The 24,053-nt window shown below is 41.1% G+C and overlaps 1 protein-coding gene across 2 annotated transcripts in view; it reads right to left on the bottom strand.

Moving 5' to 3' along the window:
- Nucleotides 1–11,120: 11,120 nt before the first annotated feature.
- The window catches only part of LOC115172780 (beta/gamma crystallin domain-containing protein 1), a 50,629-nt gene continuing 37,696 nt past the window's right edge, over nucleotides 11,121–24,053 (bottom strand). For both annotated transcript variants that reach the window (XM_029730525.1, XM_029730526.1), the window contains 11 exons: nucleotides 22,253–22,379; nucleotides 21,935–22,080; nucleotides 20,888–21,014; nucleotides 20,663–20,692; nucleotides 20,398–20,510; nucleotides 20,110–20,242; nucleotides 17,224–17,363; nucleotides 16,839–16,962; nucleotides 14,584–14,742; nucleotides 14,139–14,304; nucleotides 11,121–13,139 (listed from right to left, as the gene is read on the bottom strand). In XM_029730525.1, the coding sequence (XP_029586385.1) occupies nucleotides 13,051–13,139; nucleotides 14,139–14,304; nucleotides 14,584–14,742; nucleotides 16,839–16,962; nucleotides 17,224–17,363; nucleotides 20,110–20,242; nucleotides 20,398–20,510; nucleotides 20,663–20,692; nucleotides 20,888–21,014; nucleotides 21,935–22,080; nucleotides 22,253–22,379 (1,354 nt within the window). In that variant the 3' untranslated portion in view covers nucleotides 11,121–13,050. The remainder of the gene's footprint in view (nucleotides 13,140–14,138; nucleotides 14,305–14,583; nucleotides 14,743–16,838; nucleotides 16,963–17,223; nucleotides 17,364–20,109; nucleotides 20,243–20,397; nucleotides 20,511–20,662; nucleotides 20,693–20,887; nucleotides 21,015–21,934; nucleotides 22,081–22,252; nucleotides 22,380–24,053) is intronic.

Raw genomic sequence — 24,053 nt, 5'->3', positions numbered from 1 at the left:
AGGAAGGCCACCAAAATTTAGACATTTCCACTACAACATTTTCCGCCAAGATAGAACTGCCAAAGGGGGTGGTGTTGCAATCTCAGAGACAGCCTGCACAATTCTGTCATGCTATCCAGGTCCGTGCCCAAACAGTTCGAGCTTCTACTTTTAAAAATCCAACTTTCCATAAATAAGTCTCTCACTGTTGCCGCTTGTTATACACCCCCTCAGCCACAAGCGGTGCCCTGGACACCATATGTGAATTAATTGCCCCCCATTTATCTTCAGAGTTTGTACTGTTAGGTGACCTAAAATGGGATATGCTTAACACCCCGGCCGTCCTACAATCTAAGCTAGATGCCCTCAATCTCACACAAATGATCATGGAACCTACCAAGTACAACCCTACATCCGTAAACACGGGCACCCTCATAGATATCATCCTGACCAACCTGCCCTCTAAATACACCTCTGCTGTCTTCAACCAGGATCTCAGCAATCACTGCCTCATTGCCTGCATCCGTAATGGGTCCGCTCATCACTGTCAAACGCTCCCTAAAACACTTCAGCGAGCAGGCCTTTCTAATCAACCTGGCCCGGGTATCCTGGAAGGATATTGACCTCATTCCGTCAGTAGAGGATGCCTGATTTTTCTTTAAAAGTGCTTTCCTCCTCATCTTAAATAAGCATGCCCCATTCAAAAAATGTAGAACTAAGAACAGATGTAGCCCTTGGTTCACTCCAGACCTGACTGCCCTTGACCAGCACAAAAACATCCTGTGCCGTACTGCATTAGCATCGAATAGCCCCCGTGATATGCAACTTTTCAGGGAAGTTAGGAACCAATATACACAGGCAGTTAGGAAAGCAAAGGCTAGCTTTATCAAACAGAAATTTTCATCCTGTAGCACAAACTCCCAAAAGTTCTGGGACACTGTAAAGTCCATGGAGAATAAGAGCACCTCCAGCCAGCTGCCCACTGCACTGAGGCTAGGAAACACTGTCACCACCGATAAATGTACGATAATCGAGAATTTCAATAAGCATTTTTCTACAGCTGGCCATGCTTTCCACCTGGCTACCCCTACCCTGATCAACAGCTCTGCACCCCCCACAGCAACTTGCCCAAGCCTCCCCCATTTCTCCTTCACTCAAATCCAGATAGCTGATGTTCGGAAAGAGCTGCAAAATCTGGACCCCTACAAAATCAGCTGGGCTAGACAATCTGGACCCTCTCTTTCTAAAATGATCCACCGCAATTGCTGCAACCCCTACTACAAGCCTGCTTAATCTCTCTTTCGTATCGTCTGAGACCCCCAAAGATTGGAAAGCTGCCGCGGTCATCCCCCTCATCAAAGGGGGAGACACTCTAGACCCAAACTGTTACAGACCTACAGTTGAAGTCGGAAGTTTATATACACTTAGGTTGGAGTCATTAAAACTTGTTTTTCAACCACTCCACAAATTTCTTGTTAACAAACTATAGTTTTGTCTAGTCGGTTAGGACATCTACTTTGTGCATGACACAAGTCATTTTTCCAACAATTGTTTACAGACAGATTATTTCACTTATAATTCACTGTATCACAATTCTAGTGGGTCAGAAGTTTACATACACTAAGTTGACTGTGCCTTAAAACCTGTTGGGGATACAATCCCGTTAACGGGATTGGTTGGGCAACAACCAGTGAGAGAACACGGCGCGAAATTCAAAAAAAAAAAAAAATTAAAATTCAAGTATTATACGGCATTTTAAAGATACTCTACTCGTTAATCCAATCACATTGTCCGATTTCAAAAAGGCTTTATGGTGAAAGCAAAACATTAGATTATTTTAGCATAGCACATCACCAATTTTAAAAAAAAGCACGATAGCCATCACAAAACCAGATATACAGCTAAAATTAAGCACTAACCTTTGACAATCTTCATCAGATGACACTCCTAGGACATCATGTTAGACAATACATGCATTTTTTGTTCGATCAAGTTTATATTTATATCCAAAAACCCAATTTTTACATTGGAGCGTTAAGTTCAGAAAATGTTCTCCCCCGATAACTTCCGGTGAAAAGGCACATTTAATTTACGGAAGAACTCATAACGTTGAAAAAAATTATAACAATTATTTAAAGAATTAGAGATAATCTACTCCTTTAAGCAGCCACTTTGTCAGATTTCAAAATAACTTTACGGAAAAAGCACATTGTTCAATATTCTGAGTACAGAACTTAGCCTTCAATGCTAAGCTATACAGTTAGCCTAAAACCCCGACGTCGACAAATCTCTAAAAATATGTTCGAAATATTTACTTACCTTTGCTGATCTTTGGCAGAATGCACTCGGATGGGCACCCACTTCCACAAGAAATGTTCATTTGTTCTGCAAAGCCCATAATTTATTTCCAAATACGTCCGTTTTTTTGGCCCATCCAGAACACTTTACAATGCCATTTGGCGTGGACGCAAATCCATAGACGAAATGGCCAAAAGTTCCATTACCGTTTGTAGAAACACGTTAAACGATGTTTACAATCAATCCTTTAGGGTATTTTTTTACGTAAAATTGCGATAATTTTACAACCGGTCTATAGGTATTCGTCATACAAGAAAAATAAAACAACAGCTAAGTCACGTGGATGCGCGTCACAAGACACCTGTTCTCAGACTGGCCAGGGATTGAACGAGCCAGAATTTTCTGCCCGGTTACAGATGACGGAAGAAAGCAGTTCCTAAAGATTGTTGACAGCCAATGGAAGAGTCAGGAGGTGCAACGTAAATCCTATGTCATTGTAGTTTTTCAAGGGATTCAAAAGAAAACTACATTTCGAATTTCTCCCACTTCCTGACTCAATTTTTCTCCGTTTGTTTGCCTGCCATATGAGTTCTGTTATACTCACAGACACCATTCAAACAGTTTTAGAAACTTCAGAGTGTTTTCTATCCAAATGTACTAATAATATGCATATTCTATTTTCTGGGCCAGAGTAGTAACCTGTTTAAATTGGGTACGTTTTTCATCCGGCCGTGAAAATACTGCCCCCTAGCCCCAACAAATTCAGCTTGGAAAATTCAAGAACATTATGTCATGGCTTTAGAAGCTTCTGATAGGCTAATTGACATAATTTGAGTCAATACCTTCAAACTCAGTGCCTCTTCGCTTGACATCATGGGAAAATCAAAAGAAATCAGCTTGGGAGCAATTTCCAAACGCCTGAAGGTACCACTGTCACGTCCTGACCAAAATAAAGAACAAAAACCCCTCTCTATGGCCAGGGCGTTACACCTTTGAATCTGAATTGAGACCCTGGTTATGGCAGCATAGCAACCAGAGCAGGCGCCAGGCCATTGGCCCGTCTGGGTGGTTCGCTCCCTCTGTTGATGTTGAAGACTGAACCAGAGCAGTCCAAATTGCAACCCATGTCCAAAGAGGAACAGAGGCTTGGAGCTGGGGGACTAGGGTGGAGGAAGGTGTGTTTCAGCCTGGTGCTGCTCTTCTGACTGGGTTGGCTGGCCATGCTGATTATTTATTTATTTCTTTTATTTTTATTTCACCTTTATTTAACCAGGTAGGCAAGTTGAGAACAAGTTCTTATTTACAATTGCGACCTGGCCAAGATAAAGCAAAGCAGTTCGACAACATACAACAACACAGAGTTACACATGGAGTAAAACAACATACAATCAATGATGCAGTAGAAAAAAATAAGACTATATACAATGTGAGCAAATGATGTGAGATAAGGGAGGTAAAGGCAAAAAATGCCATGGTGGCAAAGTAAATAAAGTATAGCAAGAAAAAACACTGGAATGGTAGATTTGTAGTTTGAAGAAAGTTCAAAGTTAAAATATAAATAATATGTTTGAAGAAAGTTCAAAGTTAAAATATAAATAATATTATCATCATCATAGGACAGGCGTGGAGCCCTCGGCCAGTTCCACCACTTTTTTTCTGGTGGCAGAGGACACTGTTCAACCACTTCTTCTCTGGTGGCAGAGGACACTGTTCAATCACTTCTTCTCTGGCGGCAGAGGACACTGATCAACCACTTCTTCTCTGGTGGCAGAGGACACTGTTCTACCGCCTGCAGCTAGCCTCATTCATGGACACAGAGAACTAGGGACCAGGGGGTATCAGCATGCCCTACCTGAAGTCCCTCAGGGTGGGGACTCTGATACTGGAGGGGCGTCGGGACACAGAGATGGACGAGGGGGTGGTGACAGCGGCTCAGATCCAACGTCTTCTCATGGAGATCTAGGCAGCAGGCCTCAGAGTCGTGTTGGACCTTTGTTACCTAGTCCTGCTCAAACGCAACGACACAGATTTTCCCTCTGGCCTCTCCGGCTCAATACAGTATGCCCTTCGATACTGGTTGGAGCAGTAAGTGGCTTGATTTGGCATCTGTGGCATTGATACCAATACCCTCTGCCACGTTCTGACCAAACTATAATAACAAAATAACTCCTATTACTGGTTAGGCCAGGGTGTTACATTGGGTGGGCGTTCTATGTTCCTTTTTCTATGTTTTTGTATTTCTTTGTTTTGGGCCGTGTGTGGCTCCCAATCAGGCACAGCTGAAGTTCGTTGTTGCTAATTGGGAGTCACACATAAGGAGCATGTTTTTCCTTTGGGTTTTGTGGGTAATTGTATTCTGTTAGTGTGTTTTCCTGACAGGACTGTTTCTGGTCGTTTTTGTTTCATTTTTGTAAAGTGTTCTCTTTTTGAATTAAAATTCTAATGATGAACACATCCTCCGCTGCACCTTGGTCTAATTCTGACGACGGCCGTTACAAAAGGCATTCTGAAAGGTGCTTAGCTGTTGGCTTGGTGAGGAGTGCAATTAGTGCTACTCCCAATATAGAAGTTCTTTCAAAGGGGGAAGTAAATTAATCAGCAAAATTTGACCCGTTTCACAATCCCTATGGGTGTTCTGGCTCGGCAAAGGCTTACTTACTACTTATCCTACTTCACAATCTCTTAAACCCAACTCGTTCAATTTTTGGCTTCGATTTTACTGTTACTTTAAAACTGAACAAATACTATTTTCTCACTGCCATTTTATTCTGCAACATGAAAGCACACATCAAGACTAGAGATTCAAACAGAGATTTGAATCAAATGAGGTGGACAAGTTGGCCATGATAGTATGAATTGCCAAATTAGGAATCTAGCCAAGACACAGGGATTAACATCCCTACTCTTGGAGAATGTACCATGGGATGCTCAGTGACCAGCATCAAGACCATGTTGTCTATCTTCTGAAAGAGAAAACCAATAAATGTGATTTGGACAAGTATGCAACATTCATAACTGTATAGAAAACTCAACATGGAATAATACTACCCCTAAAATCAGTTTTGGTCATTGATAAAGATACTTTTTCTCGTATCCACATCCCTCTTTGCCAATGTCATCAAGGTATTTACTGGCCTCCTGTACAGCAATGCAAAGTAGAGATGATTTTCTGCCAAAAACAGTTATCAAAGTTCTGAATGATTGTCTATGTTTTTACAGTATAACAATATGGCTGCTCACCTGCATATTTCAAATTTTGAGCCCTAATCTTTTTGCAAAAAAGTCTTGCCTGTTTTGCATGTTATTTTGGCATTAATACGCGTCACATATCAGTTTGCAAACAATATGAAAATAATAATAACATCATTGAGTTAATAAATCCGCAGACAAACATGGTCTCTTTATTGTTTTCTTGGGTAAGACAGCTCCAAAATGAAGATGTTTCAGCTTTTCTCAGTGCTTTTTGTGGTGGTGGGGCAAGCCAGCAGATAATACAGAGTGTTGCGCCGTGATTGGCTCAGTGTTCTGTCACTCATGGGGACACTACGTCACCACCAAGTCTAAGGGGAGAGCTAGAAAATTCTAGCCCCTTGGGTGCTGCCATAGAGTTACATTAGAAGTGCCCATCCAAGAAGGCTCAAGGTCACTGGCCACAGATAAAATTATGTCAAATCATGTTATATGTACAGTAGCTTTGATTGGACTGATCATGTTAACGTCATACGTCATCATGAATCAAGTCGACAATCTACTGGCAAATCCTTTTTAATCCTTGTCATATGAAGAGAAATGATAGATAAAACATAGCGGTGCTCATCAGCCATTGGACATAAACATTACACAACAAGTTGGAAATCGCAAATTCAACAATGAGTGGTTTGGAAGGAATCAGCGACAGAGGCTAAGATTAACTGCAAACATTGCAAAGCAATCACTAGCCTGCTATTCAGTGGTGTGGCTGTGTGGTCCCAAATCTGGGATTAAGGGGCTCTTTTCCAAGTTTAAAATTATAAACATTCAACATTGGCCATGCTGTCAATGAAGCATGATTTGTGCTGCGCTCAAAACAACTGTTAACTCGGAACTGCAAAAACTTGACTTCAGTGAGTTCAAGACAACTGGGAAGTTGGGAATAAATTACCTCCGACTGGGAAAATAAGTTTTGAACGGTCATCCAACTCGGAATTGTAAATCCGGCCTCTTTCTAGAGCTATGACCTGAAGATCACTGATGTCATCCTGATTCGACCTTGTTTTTTTCAGAGTTCCCAGTTGTTTTGAAAGCACCATAAATACAGAGAATGCCAGATTTTGATGACAAAATTTGCCCATGAAGGACCTTCCTGTTCAAGTGATCACAGCACAACAAGGTGAGTCCAAAAATTGTAAGAGCTTTCATCATCTGCTTATATGCCCCCTTTATTTATACTATGGTTCTGACTTGGTGTACAGGGAAAACACTGTAAGAACGGCCCATGTTTTCAATTCTGTCGCTGTACATTTCAAGAGTGCTAAACAAATAGTTATATTGACTACGTCCGTCCTAGCTCGCTCATTAATGTTTTAATCGAAATTACGGATTAACTCTTATCCGCTTGACGTCCCCTCACGTCATAGTTTGTACATCTCAATTGCCATTAGAAACCACATTTGTTTAAGCAAGTCAGCCGTCTCAGCTATGTTTTTTTAAAAGTCAGTAAATGAGGCTGAACTGTTTCACTGCCAGACAAGGCTCCGCTGATAGCCAGGTGTAGCAGTGATACAATGTTGCTCCTTTGACCAATCAGATTAGCTCTGAAAAACATCTGATTTGTCAAAAGACCAAGTGGAAAAAATATCAGAATTGGGCTGCATGTCTAATCAAAGCCTAAGAGATACCGGTTGGGCATCTGGCCAAGACACAGGGGTTAACACCTCCTACTGCCCCTATTCCCTAATCTTGCTGAACGTTCCATGGGATCCTCAGTGGCCATTGTCAAAACGCTGGCCAGTATCATTTTACCATTTACAGCATCTGAAAGAGAAAGCAACCATTTATGGCTCTATGTAAAACATTGCATATTACTGCCCCTACCGTATTTACAGGAATACAGTAATTGGAATGTGTTTGAAATTCAAAATGGGACATTGCATTTCTGTTTTATCAAGTCCGTTTTGGTCATTGATAAACTTAAACACACCCTCTGCACATCCCATTTTTGCAATGTCATTACCACCAGAACCAATGAACAATGTAATTACCACCAGAACCAAGGAACAATGTCATTACCACCAGAACCAATGAACAATGTCAGTACCACCAGAACCAAGTAACAATGTCATTACCACCAGAACCAATGATCAATGTCATTACCACCAGAACCAATGAACAATGTAATTACCACCAGAACTAATGATCAATGTCAGTACCACCAGAACCAAGTAACAATGTCATTACCACCAGAACCAAGTAACAATGTAATTACCACCAGAACCAAGAAACAATGTAATTACCACCAGAACCAATGAACAATGTCATTACCACCAGAACCAAGTAACAATGTAATTACCACCAGAACCAAGAAACAATGTCATTACCACCAGAACCAATGAACAATGTAATTACCACCAGAACCAAGTAACAATGTAATTACCACCAGAACTAATGAACAATGTCAGTACCACCAGAACCAATGAACAATGTAATTACCACCAGAACCAAGAAACAATGTCAGTACCACCAGAACCAATGAACAATGTCATTACCACCAGAACCAAGGCACAAAGGAAGGTTTCTGCACCCTCTCCCCACTAATGACGCATAAATATAGAGATGCAGATCTCTCTTGTATTCCATCTGGAATTACTGGAAAAATCTCAATCTCAATATTTCTTTGTATATAGCACAGTTCTCAAGTTTTTACAGTTTACAAAAACAGTTTAATTTACACATATACTGCCTTTTCGGAATGAATTTTATTTGAAGACTTACAAGCAATGCCTAAAATAGCCACTAGCATGAAGATCATGGTCTTTGATTTGATGAATATTACTCCCGTTCTCTGTTTAGAAGAATGAAACAAGGCTGAATTGCAAATGTCTTTTCCTATCTTTATGTGTTGTCCATTATAACCTCATTTGAGTATCATCCCTACTCAGCGGTGGAGATGATTACGATCCAATTGAACGAGAGGCTTAACTGATCAGTATATAAACAGTATTGAACCACATTCCTAAAATGGCAGTTTGGGCATTCCCCACCGCCTTCTGTCAAAAGCGTCTCACACTGGCAAGGAAGTTGATCCGTACATTTTCTTTTGAGTGAAAAATTATTATTTTATAAAGTTGAGAGACCAGCTATTATGGAAGTTATTCATGGAAATGAATATGCACCATGTGTTCAGACAGAGAATGGCAACAACAATAGATTTGGTGGTACACAAAAATAAAGTGAGAACATGTTCTCCTCTAAGGATTGTGGTTGTGGCATTAAAACGGGATAGTAACAGAAGGGAATAGATAGTGAACAACATGCCATATTAGTGTGAGAGTCAATTAATATGATTATGTCAATTAGTCAGTCGGACACACACACACACAAAGACACACACACACCCACATACAGTGACACACACACGCGTGCACGTACAGTGACACACACACACACACAGTCGTGCACACACGCACAGAGACACACAGACACACGCACACAGAGACACACTCACACAGACACACACACAGATTTACACACACATACAGAGACCGACACCGAGACACACACACACAGAGACCGACACAGAGACACAAACACAGAGACACACAGACACACACCACACACACCGACAGTAGGTAACTTGGCCATATCTAATCTAGCACCTACTACACTGGAGCAGCTTGGTGATACTTGATCATCTCTGGGAGTGTTGACACAAAAGTGTGAGACGTCCAAAGATCTGGATGGGTTTTTGCCCAAGGAGGGATGTGACACACCGTGCCAGCGAGTCAATGGGCACCCACTGTATTTGTAAAGCTGAAGAGAGACATTATATTATTACAGTTAATATGGTTGGCAAAATATGTCATATTGCGGCATATTGCAGCTTGGATAGAATTACATTGGTCAATAGTGGCACAATATATTTGCCAATAGCGGGATTTTTATGACCCCCTTGTCCAAGTGGAGGAAGTTAATCAGTAAGCAATTGTCTGAAGCCACACACACACACACACACACACACACACACACACACACACACACACACACACACACACACACACACACACACACACCTATTCTGCTCTCTCTGTCAGACAGACAGTAAGGCAGGCTAGGTTTGATTTGGTATGGTCAGTCAGTGACGGTCAGACCAGATGATGAACCGCTGTCTAGGGCTGTGCTGACCAGCCAGGCTGCAATGCTAGTGTAATCCTGGTGCTAGGCCCCTAATCCAGTCCCTTTATTCAAGCCCTTTGTCTGTGGCCCTGTCGGGGCTCCCGGGTCCGCTCCCCAGCTTGGAGGCAGAACAGATTCCTGTCTGCCTGGGCATTATGGAAGCGTTCCACCATGACATCATGGCTCCATTTTGTTCTGATGAAACAGCAACAGCTAGCCTGGTCACCAGATTCTCTGTTGGTTGCAATACCATACTGTTTGTAAGTTTGCCATGACAACAAACACAACAGGATGCAAATGTATATGTTGAGTGGGAGGACATAGGCCTTACTTCATTACAATGTTAGGTTAGAGAAAGACTAAGCAGCATACTGTATCAATTATGTAATTTTCTCTTTAGTGATCTCTTTCCTTTCCACGTTTTCTACTCTTTCAAATACCTGATACTACGTACGATGAGAGCAGATTTGTACAGGTCAGGTGAGGCTGAACAGGGTGTTGTTGTGTATGGCGTTGGTGTGCATCATAGGTTGCGGTCTGATAAGGATGTCAGGGCATCCTCACCAGTTCAATACAGTTTCTTCAATCCACACCGACATACACAGGTCATTCTGTGTAGAAGACGAACTAGATACCCATGTGCTGGTCTAATCATCACCACAGCCATCCTCTCCATTTGTCAATGTAGGCTACTGTGTTGACAGATAAACATATCTGACCCCATCTATTTCTATGATCTATTATTCATTTATCTTTTGGAAGATGGCCGGGTATTCATTCAATGGCGTGTTGCAGCGCTGCACACTGCACTACCAACAATTTTGCATTTAAAAGGCAATTTCCCTGACATTTGCACCCTGCGGATGTCAGCTCAAGCATAAATTATCTTTAAATGTCAAGTGCAATGCACTTATTGACAACAAGCCTTCTATTGAATCTCGACCGTTGCCCCTTCACACAGCTCTAAAGTCAGGTTTTTTTCTTTTTTACTCCTTGTGACCTCACTTCCTGTTCCTGGTGGAGGAGGAGTTCACCATCTCCCAGGTGCCTCAGGCCATGCTGAATGTAGAGAAGGATCAAGTTCAGGACAAGACTTGTCAAAATCAGCAGCGGAGAGGACTCATCAGACAAACCACTGGACGACTCCACTGCCGCCTAGGGGAGATGCAGGGGAACAACACCAACCACTGCCACTCCTAAAAACTATAAGGTTTTCCTTAAGCCTACATCGTGAGGCGTTTCTGAGCGACAAACAGACTTGTGGGCATAGAGCGTGGCCTGATATGGCAATGCTGGGTGTGTTTCAGTCAGATCATTTTTATGACTGCCTTTAGGATTGTCTGTGCTAAGCTTGTGAGTGTGTGTCTGTTTGAGTAGAGCTGTTGTAGTGGATGTGTTAAGGAAGTTGATGATAATTCAAGTCCTTGACTTTGGAAGTGTTATTGAGATACCTCAACAAAATAACACAAATCAAGAAAAGGAAAAAAACGTTTATTTTTTTGTAGATCGTAACAGCATTTTGTTGACATTACATTTAAGACACAGTGGTTAGCATGATATTGTAGCACAGTGTTGAAACGGATCTTTAATCATTTGACATATGAAATACATGCACCCGTTGCAGCTAATGTTCTGTGAAGTGATGTTTGTAGTAAAGTATAAATCCAGACAAGAAAAGTACTTCTGAAACATGAAAAAAAACATATCAGTAACACTTTACTTGACGGTCTTAACCATGTCATAATATATCATAACTGACATAACTTGTCATAACCTGTCATAATATGGTCATAACACTGTCATGGCCCGTATAGTTATACCTATTGTGACATATTGCATTATTTTTTGGCTGGTTATGACATTTACATAAGAGTGTCAAAACCCAAATGTATTCAAATGTGTTTTTCCCTGCCAAGAAGTTTCCTTTCGTTTGAAAGTTTGTTTGTTGTCCTTTGTTGTTGTTATGAATTCTTAACAGTCATTTTTTTCATTATATTTGAAATAACTTGTCATAAAACATTATGACCATCCTATGTCACTTTACTTGACTAAGAAAATGCACTTTATGAAACAGTCCAAACGCATTATGACCATCCTATGTCACTTTACTTGGACTAAGAAAATACACTTTATGACACTGTTAAGAAGCATTATTACCATCATAATCATCTAAGCCATATAGGCCTATCACGCACATGCCCTTATGTCAGTCATCAGTCACAAAGAGGGTGTCTTGTAATGCTCCTGAAATCTGCTCCTGCATTTATCCCAGTCATCAGAAACAGAGCATTGGGATAGGTGCATGTCTGACATCAATGTGTGTGCAATTACAATGATAATTGTATATGGTCAATTTAAAAATGAACAACAAACATACTGTTGACAAGTAGGCTGTGGTGTAATGGAATGTTTTGCCTTGTGTGGTAGTTTTTGTGTTATTTGACACTCTTATATACATGTCCACTACCATGGTAGGTTTTATGTGTTTTGACACTCTTATATAGGTGTCACAACCAGCCATAAAATAATATCATGGTATGTTTTATGGGGTTGACACGCTGGGTGTCAAGTGTTACCAACATATCTACACAAAACGTATGATTTGGAGAATTCAAGGAGTGTTCATCTATGACATTAAGAATGTGTGACTTCATAGACTAACCCTTGTGTGAAAACATATACATTTCAGTAATTGACTGGTGAAGCACACTTAACTCATTGTAAATGCTATGAATATAGTAGAGACACACACATATTCCACTACCGTTATTCTTTGGTATGGTCAATGAAAGAATGAATTGTGGAATTTGTAAAGCATCATTCAAGTCCTGACAGTACATTGCAGTGCTCCTTAAATTTACTTTAAGTTATTTATCAGATTCTCTTATCCAGAGCAATTAGGGTTAAGTGCCTTGCTCAAGGGCACCTCAACATTTTTCACCTAGTCGGCTTGGGGATTCGAACCATGCTCTTAACCGCTAGGCTACCTGCCGCCCTTGCTCTGTAGATAGTTCTGTAGCCACATGTTGTTTGGTTTCTTTCTCGTTGCAGTGACTTAGAAATGTGTAGTTTACTAGTTTATAGTTGTGTTTCACAAAGACAGTCTAGTATGGATGCGCACAAGCTCAACAATTGTTTCAGAATATCTCGAGGCCCACTGCAGACTAGAATCACAGAGCACTAAGGCCCTTGTAGGAACTTCATAAAGAAACAAGAGTATGGGTCCCACAGTGGAACTGCATCACAGAGTTCTGAGTCCCATGGCCTTCTGATGCAAGAAAGCTCTTAAACCCTTGGCTTAGCTGCACCAGAGAGCTCTGAGGCCCACGGCAGAGCTGCACCAGAGAGTTCTGAAGCCCATGGCAGAGCTGCTGTAGAAGGGCCATGCCTATTGACACTATATTACAGGATCTCCAAAGACCATCTTTGGTTGTGTTTTCTCTCATCAAATGTGTTGAGAATCACTTGAGTTTTGTCATAACTTTGTCCACCTGTGAGTAGAAGATATTATACAGTTTAGTGTAGGCTACATATTCAATGGCATTGCAACAGATGGGTAATGAAAATAACTAACTAAACACTTCCTAAACTTACCACCAGATAGAGCCAGATAACTGGGGACTGAGCTGAACGTCAGAGCTCCTATCCTCTTTGTATGTTGAATGAAAATATAAATTCAACATATAGTTTTGGTCCCATGTTTCATGAGCTGAAATAAAACATCCCATAAAATGTTCCATATGCAGAAAAAGCTAATTTTGCTCAAATTTTGTGCACAAATTTGTTTACATCCCTGTTAGTGAGTATTTCTCCTTTGACAAGATAATTGATCCAGGTATGGCATATCAAGAAGCTGATTAAACAGCATGATCATTACACAGGTGCACCTTGTGCTGGGGACAATAAAAGGCCACTCTAAAATGCGCAGTTTTCTCACAGATGTCTCAAGTTTTGAGGGAGCATGCAATTGGCACGTTGACTGCAGGAATGTCCACCAGAGATGTTGCCAGATAATTGAATGTTAATTTCTCTACCAGTAAGCCACCTCCAATGTCTTTTTAGAGAATTTGGCAGTACATCCAACCGGCCTCACAACCGCAGACCGCATGTAAACACCCCAGCCCAGGACCTCCACATACGGCTTCTTTACCTGTGGGATCGTGAAAGACCAGCCACACGGACAGCTGATGAATGTGAGGAGTATTTCTGTCTGTAATAAAGCCCTTTTGTAGGTGCTCATTCAGATTGGCTGGGCCTGGCTCTCAAGTGGGTGGGCCTATGTCCTCCCAGGCCCCCTCATGGCTGCGCCACTGCCCAGTCATGTGAAATCCATAGATTAGGGCCTAATGCATTTATTTCAATTGACTTATTGCCTTATATGATCTGTAACTCAGTAAAATCATTGAAATTGTTGCATGTTGCGTTTATATTTTTGTTCAGTATAGATGCTACTGTAGCTGAGAGAGCGAGAGCAGGAGAGCGGATCTGACCTTTAACCTCAAGCACCAGATCAGGTTTGAGGTGGCATCGGACCAGGCCGTCTGGGGTAATGTTCCACAGCTGGTTGTCTTTCCCTGGCTCCGGAGGAGACACACTCAGCCTGCTGCCCGCCATGACAACGCTCCCCGTGATCTGCAGGCAACAGTCCTCCACCAGCTGTAGAGACAGGGAATAGGGGTTCAGATGTGGGTGGATTCTGTATTGAATACATACTTATAAGCATGATACAGATAATAAAGTTTTGCAATGTTATATGAGAGACAAATGACAATTGTACTGGGATATGCTCAACACGTGACATGAAACTATGTTGAAATAATGAGGAAGCCAGTTCTGTAACACTTGAAGGTGGTGATGATGGAATGAATAAGGATGTCTGTGGAGTTAATGAGTGGAAAAGATGATCCATTGCAAAATCTTGAGCCCATGCAGTACCTTGCAGCGTAGGACTCCGTCATGGAAGAGCCAGACCTGGTCCACTCCCCCAGTCTCCTCCAGGGCCTGGACCCGCAGCAGCTTGATGTCATCCAGAGGCCCTGAGAGGGACATCACGTAGCCCGTCTCCCTGCTTCGCAGACGGAAGTACACCTGCTTCTGTAGGGGGCAACAACACAGATAATATGATCATGTCTAGACTAGGCTAGATAAGTTCTTCTCCCCTGAAAGTGGTCATTATGAGTTATAGGGCTTGCTGTGGCTCTGTATAATTTCCATTGTGTGATCATTTGCATTGATGACTGAATGAGATCAGTGCAGAAGTTGAGTTGTAGTCAATAAGTTTGAACATTAGTCATGAAGATTAGGCTATTTTGTATGTGGCCGATATGGGCCGATTCCAACCCGAGTTAAGCGAGCGTAAGTGGAACGCATTTCCCTTTTTATGCACTTTTCACTATATGCGTATTCTATATTTTTTTAATTTTTTTTACTTTTTACCTTTTTTTCTCCCCAATTTCGTAATATCCAACTGGTAGTTACAGTCTTGTCCCACTGCTGCAATTCTGCACTTGCTTCTAGACACACTGCTCACTTAACCTGAAAGCCAGTTGCACCAATATGTCAGAGGAAACACTGTACAACTGGCAACTGAAGTCAGCGTGCATGCGCCTGGCCCACCACAGGAGTCGCTAGAGCACAATGGGACAAAGACATCCCGGCCGGCCAAACCCTCCCCTAAACCGGACGATGCTGGGTCAATTGAGCGTAGCCTCATGGGTCTCCCAGTCGCGGCCCACTGCGACTCAGCCTGGTATGGAACCCCGGTCTGTAGTGATGCCTCTAGCACTGTGATATAGTACCTTAGACCGCTGCGCCACTCGGGAGGCCCCTATATGCGTATTCTGACCTTGAATTTAAGCATGAGAATAGCATGCTTTTCGTCCAGGGTGGAGATCAAATAAATGAAGGTGTGACGGAGGTGTGTCCACAGATACGGCATATTCTGACCTTGACTTAATTCCCCAACAAATCCACCACCTTTATGTGTGAATGAAACCTTGAATAAGGTCAAGCGAACTTACCGGTTCCAAGTGGAAAAAGCATCCATTTTATTTTTTCCAATAGAAATAACACCATTCTCTATGCACTGTAATTTACCACTTGATAAGAGCTATTGATAAGAGCTAGGCATATGATTAATCCGTTTGGATAAGGGAATTGTAAATATAAATTACACTTGTTTTAGATATATTTTACCTTATAATCCCTGGAGACAAATGTGAAACCAGTCATATGGCAGCAATCTGAAGCATATCAACTTTCCCACAGTAAAGCCTATGAAATGCTGTGCCATTATGCAGAATTTTAATTGTACGGCCTTTTAACTTAAAGGGATGAGCACTCTCTAATGTCGACTTTCTCTCTTTCCTATTTCTATCATGTTAAATATTAGCCACTATCAGTATTGCCCGTCAGTAGGCCTAATAACCACACAGATTCAACTGCCAATTTACCATTAGTTCCCTTCAGTTGGTATACATTATACATACATTTAATTACATTATTTTGATTATCTTCATTTGCTTGCTCTGAAAACATTGTCACAGCCGTGTGGTTGTTGCTGTCGATCATTAGTGAGAGTGTCACGTCCTGACCAGTATAAGGGGTTATTTGTTATTGTAGTTTGGTCAGGACGTAGCAGGGGGTATTTGTTTAGAGTGTTTCGGGGTTTGTTGGGCTAGGTGTTTATGTAGAGGGGTGTTTGTTTAGAGTGTTCCGGGTTTTTGGTTATGTTCTTTGTTAGTATATTTCTATGTTCTGGTCTAGTCTTTTTAGTTCTATGTTTAGGGTTATTGGTTTGACCTTCAATTGGAGGCAGCTGTTCTTCGTTGCCTCTGATTGAAGGTCCTATATAGAGGGGTGTTTCTGTAACGGCCGTCGTATGAAGTAGACCAAGGCGCAGCGGGTTGAGTGCTCATTTTCACGTTTTATTTGAATAAACTTGAACACTTAACAAAAATAACAAAACGAACTACAGCTAAACAGTTTTGCAGTCTAACCCTAGCAGTGCAAAAACAACTTCCCACAAAACCCATTACAAAAACACCCCTCTATATAGGACCTTCAATCAGAGGCAACGAAGAACAGCTGCCTCCAATTGAAGGTCAAACCAATAACCCTAAACATAGAACTAAAAAGACTAGACCAGAATATAGAAATATACTGTTGGCCCGCATGCCCTGCCTCCATACCTGCAATAGTGGTCGCAGGGATCCGATTCGCGGCCAGCTGCTGAACTTGAACCAATCACCCAGTTTGCTGGGCGGTAGCAAGATCTGACGGCCGTGGTGATGACACCCCTCATACAGCACCCACCTGTAGAGCAGGAATTATCAAATCACACACAGTCAGTTGCTCTACTTACACAAACCTCAAACACACCTTAAATGTAAACAATCCACATTCCTACAGCATTCCTGTTTACAATAAACTAGCAAATCTAGTTGCTGGATTAATAGGTGCTTAGACAGTGCTTCATCAACCAATTTGAATAGTAGGTGCAACTCTCGCTTTACAATGTTCTGTTTTGTTTTATTGCCTAATAAAAACTGTCAAATCTATTCAGGTGTGACTTACATTCCTCCGTCAATAACCAGGGAGCGTATGCGTCCGTCCACCCCAGCCAGCTGCAGGTTCACCACCCCTCCCGTCAGCACCACCCTACGGCCTCTACAGCCAACCTTACTGAACAACGTTATGGACGGGAGGGAGAACTCCTGGAAAGATAAGGTGAAAGGGATGCGTGAAGCGTGAGATTATACATCATTATGGTATTGTAGGTACAGGACATATCCAAGATATGCAGTCACGTCACACCGACATGACTTAGGTTTACAAATACGGTACACATGCATGCCATGCCAACAGGGTTGGGTAGGTTACCTGTCCCAACTTTTGGATTACCCAAACTCAGTAACGTAATCTGATTACATTCCGTTACTTTTAGATTACTTTCGCTTTAAGTGACATTAGAAGAAAGCAAAAATGTGTGTTACCAATTGAATGACATCTATTGCAGGATAAATCAATGTTAAAGTTTACATAGCTGGCCATATATGGATGTTACATTTTACTTGATGGGTTGGTTAAGTAGGCTTTTTCCATTGCTACTACATATAATAATACGATTAAATTATCTCTTGACATTAAAAACCAAAGTCTATCAGAATTCTAGTCATTCCAATAAATGTTAAACCGTTTGATCTTCAAGAATAGGACTTGGAAGTATGAAAGTATAGATTAGCCAAATTGTTTTACCTGAGGATGACCCCAAAACTAAGGACTTATTAGCCAGCCCTACTCTGTTGTTTATGATTTTGTTGGAGGACTGACTGGGCTCATTGATTTGAGTTGAAAAATAAATGCTGCGCTTTGAGCACTACTGAAAAGTGCTATTTACATGTGAAAAATGAATGCCATATGCTGCATTTGCTATAGGTATAAATATATATATATATAGATAGATAGATAGATAGATAGATAGATAGATAGATAGATAGATAGATAGATAGATAGAGAGTTGAAGTTGGAAGTTTACATACACCTTAGCCAAATACATTTAGAGAATTATTTATTTCAGCTTTTATTTCTTTCATCTCATTCCCAGTGGGTCAGAAGTTTACATACACTCAATTAATATTTGGTAGCATTGCCTTGAAATTGTTTAACTTGGGTCAAACGTTTTGGGTAGCCTTCCACAAGCTTCCCACAATAAGTTGGGTGAATTTTGGCCCATTCCTCCTGACAAAGCTGGTGTAACTGAGTCAGGTTTGTAGGCCTCCTTGCTCGCACATGCTTTTTCAGTTCTGGTGCGAAAAGTGCAAATCAATCCCAGAATAACAGCAAAGGACCTTGTGAAGATGCTGGAGGAAACAGGTACAAAAGTATCTATATCCACAGTAAAACGAGTCCTATATCAACATAACCTGAAAGGCTACTCAGCAAGGAAGAAGCCACTGATCCAAAACTGCCATAAAAAAAAACAGACTACGGTGTGCAACTGCACATGGGGACAAAGATCGTACTTTTTGGAGAAATGTCCTCTGGTCTGATGAAACAAAAATAGAACTGTTTGGCCATAATGACCATCGATATGTTTGGAGGAAAAAGGGGAGGCTTGCAAGTCGAAGAACACCATCCCAACCGTGAAGGACTGGGGTGGCAGCATCATGTTGTGGGTGTGCTTTGCTGCAGGAGGGACTGGTGCACTTCACAAAATAGATGGCATCATAAGAAAGGAAAATGATGTGGATATATTGAAGCAACATCTCAAGGAGTTTGATCGCAAATGGGTCTTCCAAATGGACAATGACCCCAAGCATACTTCCAAAGTTGTGGCAAAATGGTTTAAGGACAACAAAGTCAAGGTATTGGAGTGGCCATCACAAAGCCCTGACCTCAATCCTATAGAAAATGTGTGTGCAGAACTGAAAAAGCATGTGCGATCAAGGAGGCCTACAAACCTGACTCAGTTACACCAGCTCTGTCAGGAGGAATGGGCCAAAATTCACCCAATTTATTGTGGGAAGCTTGTGGAAGGCTACCCGAAACATTTGACCCAAGTTAAACAATTTCAAAACAATGCTACCAAATATTAATTGAGTGTATGTATTCTTCTGACCCACTGGGAATGTGATAAATGAAGTAAAAGCTGAAATTAATCATCCTCTCTACTATTATGCTGACATTTCAAGTTCTTAAAATAGTGGTGATCCTAACTAAGACAGGACATTTTTACTAGGATTAAATGTCAGGAATTGTGAAAAACTGAGTTTAAATGTATTTGGCTAAGATGTATGTAAACTTCTGACTTCAACTGTATATATATATATATATATATATATATATAATTTATAAGTCCAAAAATGGATGTAGCAACTACAGATTGCCCCTTTAAGCCAATCAAAAGTGTGCAAGTTTGAGCATGTGTCCATTAGGCCTATGGATACTTTTTTTTTTATCGGCATGAAGTAGACTGAGTAATAAAAGCCCCCCTTTTATTCCATAGGCTTGGATTCGCACTATGCAGCTGTTGCAAGAGCGCATTTTTCACTGGCTGTCCACTAGTTTCAAAAACAATGAATGATAGGCAGCTTAAACTTTTTAAACCGTGATTCATGAAACACATTTGGTGTGTCATCATAGTGGTCTCTAACTTGTGGTCAGACTCGCTCAGGTGGAACAAATGTAAATTTGTGCCTTTTTTCAATGCTGATTTGAAATGTCATTGAGAAAACAGAGAAGTGTCAAAGATACATTTTCCGCAAACATCCTTTCTGAATTTAAAAGTAATCCTCGAAGTAATCATCTAGTTTTTCAAAAGTATCTGTAATCTGATTACAATATTTTAGCTGGTAATGTAAGGGATTAAAGTTACTGTTTTTTGTAATCTCTTACATGTAACAGATTACAAAAAACCCTGCATGTCAACACACATAACTCCAGGATCTCCTCTGTACTCACATGGCTGATGGTCTGTATGGAGCGGATGGTAGAGTCAGGACCCAGACAGCCCATGGACTCAGTGTTGGGGTAGTCTCCCTCCTCCAGGACATACATGTGCTCTGTGAACTGGGATCCCTTATACGCCACCCAGCTGGTACACAGCACAGAGGCACACAGTCAACTACAGCTCTCTCCAGTACTAAGTCCTCTTTGAGTGTAATATACAACTAACATTTCTGTATACTAAATGTCACTCTATAACAAGTAGAATGAACATGCTGTGTTTAAAGTTGATGTTCTGCTCACCTCCCAGCCAGTACTCTACAGGAGCCAGGGAAGAAGTCTTCCTCCAGGGCTACCACACTGTCCTCCAGTACCACCACTCTGCCCTGGAACCCAGGCTTTGAGAACAGCTGGAGCTAAGGTGCATACACAGGAGACAAACATGACCTACAACTACAGTGGATTACAGGTAGGCTACTTCATGCAAAATGATGGTATAATCACATCCATAGACTATTGACTATGTTAAGATAGTTAATATTATTTGTTTTTCACAATCAGAACTTACCCTGAACTTGCTTGATCCACCCAGGTTATCCTGAAAGTAATAAAGGAATTATGGGTAAACCAGTTCAAAGTTTCCTCACCAACCTCATAGTTTATCAGAGTCATGAAAGTACACTCTAAGTATGATCAAGTATGATACTACACAGGTGGTACTACTGTGATTATTATTGTATCATAGTCTTGCCCTAGTCCACCCATTGACTGTGCTTAAATATGTTCTGTTTACCTGGAAGACTGGCTGCAGTGAGGATATCTTGAGGTTCGGTCCTCCCCAGTCCTCTGGGCTTCCGTAGAGGCCTCTCTCTAGAATGTAAAGTTCTCCGGAGAACCCAGGGTTCTCAAAGGCAACCCACCTGTTTAGAACAAACACACAACAGGTAAACTGGTACATTTATACTTAGGACACTCCATAATAACATTTTACAATACAACATGTTGTAAATAGCATCATTAACTTTAAACAGGAGGTCTGAATATGATTATTATAATTTTACTGTAGTTTCTAATCCTGTAATATTAGATGTTTATAACTTGAAATCACTAGGTCTAACTCCATTTTATCACTAACCAAACACTGAACTATGGCATTTTAAAAGGCCATAAAACAATTAGCCAGGTAAACTACACAGGAAACAGTAGAAGGTTATAAAGAGATTATGTAAAGGCTATCCCTATTCAGTGGAGTTAATTTTGAACTACATAAGCTTTAGGCGTATGCTCTACATAACCAGTTTGGAAAGATATATTAAAATGAAAGCTGTTCATTCTAACAGAGAGACTTTTGTGATAGCTTATGAACCACTGAGACAACTGACTTTATCTATAAAAGAGATAGCCAATGAACTAATAGCCAATGAACTTCTAAGTGATTAAATTCAGGTATGTCTGGAACATGGCCACTCCCTTTCTTTACTGAAATATGTACAAAGCTTATACAGTTTGAATTGTGACTCCAGGACTGTGCCTTTACAATCTATTCTCCTCTCTAAGAATATATAGCCCCAGAGATTGATCTCATTTTCCCACCTATTGTCTAACCTTCAGTATCACTTTACTAAGCGTGACATTCACACCAGTCTTTCGCGTTTGTGCCTGTGTGCGCATGTGTGTGTGTGTTAATTAAAAGCTTGCAATCAGAGAAAAGAGAATAGGAGTGACCCACCTATATTTCTCCAGCACAGCAAGCCAAAGCCCTGGTGCAGTTGTGACACACCGAGTTATTTTAATAGATGCAGGAGACTGCTACAAAGGACTGTCAGAGAAGTTGACTTACGCTCCACCCTGGACATTGATAGACTGTGTCTTCGAGCCAAAGCCGGTGTCCTCCATGTTAATGACAGGCCCTAGCAGGTCCATGTTGACCCCTCTCTCCCCAAAGTCCCTCTCACTGAACAACTTCACATGGGGAGACAGGACATCCTACAACCCAGAGAATGTAAACACAAACACCCAAATGATCTCTATTTACAAAGACCAAACTGACTTTATTTTGACTAGGTACTGTCAATCATCACAAACATTCTATATATTCTTTGCCGAAGCAAACAGATTTAAACCATGGCTCTGAATAGATGAGAGTTCCAGTACTTACAGTGCGTACAGGGCGTAGTGACAGGAGCTGGTCTCCGTAGCCTCCCCACTCCCTCCAGTCAGGATACTCCCCCTCCTCCAGGAGATACTGGTGACCTTCAAACTCTGGCTCATCATAGCCAACCCAGCTACAGGGACAATCAGGAACACAGATGGCTCTATTTGCGCTAGTGTCAAACGCACGGTAGTTTGCAATTTTGTCATATAAATAGCGTCACACTGGCATGTTCCAGCCCTAACGCCAGATTCGGCCATTGACCTGTCTTATATCAGCTCGCTTGCGCTCAGATGGGCGGGGTGGAAATATTTGAGGTGTGTCATTAAAAACATAATCCAAAGTGCTAATTTCAGGCAGCACTGATAGGGATATGTAAGACCAGCCAGAAGCTGATTTTAGCGGTAACGCAGTTGGTTATGGCGTGAATTCTGACAGCGGAAAGGCAGCCTATCCAGACATGACGCACATTGCCCAGGTGCGCATGGAACAAGAGTAGCCTAACATTAAAAACTCATGTTTTTTCCCATTTTGTTTTATTTGATTAAAAACCAAGCATAGCCTCCCCTCCTCTCAATGAAGGCTTTATTTGTCTGCCCAATGCAACTGCAAATATCAAGTTTGAGAGGAGTAAAACAGTGAGCTAATATTCCCTTTTTGTCTATGCATTGTAAGCATTTTTGCCATGCAGGTCCCATTTTGGACATCGGTAAAACCCCCTCCATGATGTAGGCTAAGTGTCAATGCCCATCATGTAACTAGAGATGAGAACTTCGGTGAATACCGGTGAATCTCGTATTTACAAGTTATCTGTAACCTGTGAAAATGGCTTGTTTTCCGTTTCATATGTTCAAAACCCAAGCCCTCCCTTAAGCCTACTATATCGAAGGCTGGTTTTCCAATCAAAATCAAATCACATTTTATTGGTCACGTATTTACCAGATGTTATTGCAGGTGTAGTGAAATGCTTGTGTTTCTAGCTCCGACAGTGCAGTAATATCTAACAGTTTCACAACAGCAATTTGTCTTTTTTAATCCTGGGGATGATGTCATTACATTTGCCATTTATTTATTATTGTTGTTGTCTAACAAAAATGGATTGTTTGTTTTTCGTTTACATTTATTACAACAAAACTTATTTGAATGATTCACCTTTACGGTTTCATGGTGACAACGTCCGTGGGGCGCTTGGAACGCACCTTCTGGAGATGTGTGAATGCGATCTGATCTGTAAAATGGTTCTGAATATATTCAGAAAACATTTGGGGGCACTATAACGGTGACTGGACGTTCTCCATTTCTATTTATTTAGGATCTTTGTCCAGCTACTGTGAAAAGTTTGGATGAGCCATAAAACCCTCCATTGTTTTATAGGCCCACGGGGAGAAAGTATGGTGCCTGTAAGTGTGACATAGCCTATTTAAAACAAGTTGTTTCGTTTAGAATTTGATTCAAATTATTCATTCTCTTTTTAGGCTTTATCAATCATTTATTTAATCTTGTTTATTGACAATGTTTAGCATGTCCATGGCTCAGCCATAATGCAATTTACAGTAGACCTAGCCCCTATATCAGTGTGAAGGCTATTGATGCCATGCAATTACTTAGAACAATGTGAACTGCAAATGGGTTCAAGTTAACGTATTTAGCAAAGATAGGTTTACATTTTGTTATTTTGTTTCTGTAAGCCATTTAACAAACTATAACAGACTAACATTGGAATTGATTCCAAGGCAGTACATAAAAGACCGTAAATACACAACTTGGCGCAACCACATATTTTGTCATTGGGGCACGTTCTGATTGG

This window comes from Salmo trutta, chromosome 33, assembly GCF_901001165.1.
Source record: "Salmo trutta chromosome 33, fSalTru1.1, whole genome shotgun sequence".
NCBI lineage: Eukaryota > Metazoa > Chordata > Actinopteri > Salmoniformes > Salmonidae > Salmo > Salmo trutta.
The sequence above is the reverse complement of the archived record's forward strand: the minus strand, read 5'-3'. Positions and strand labels throughout refer to the sequence as shown.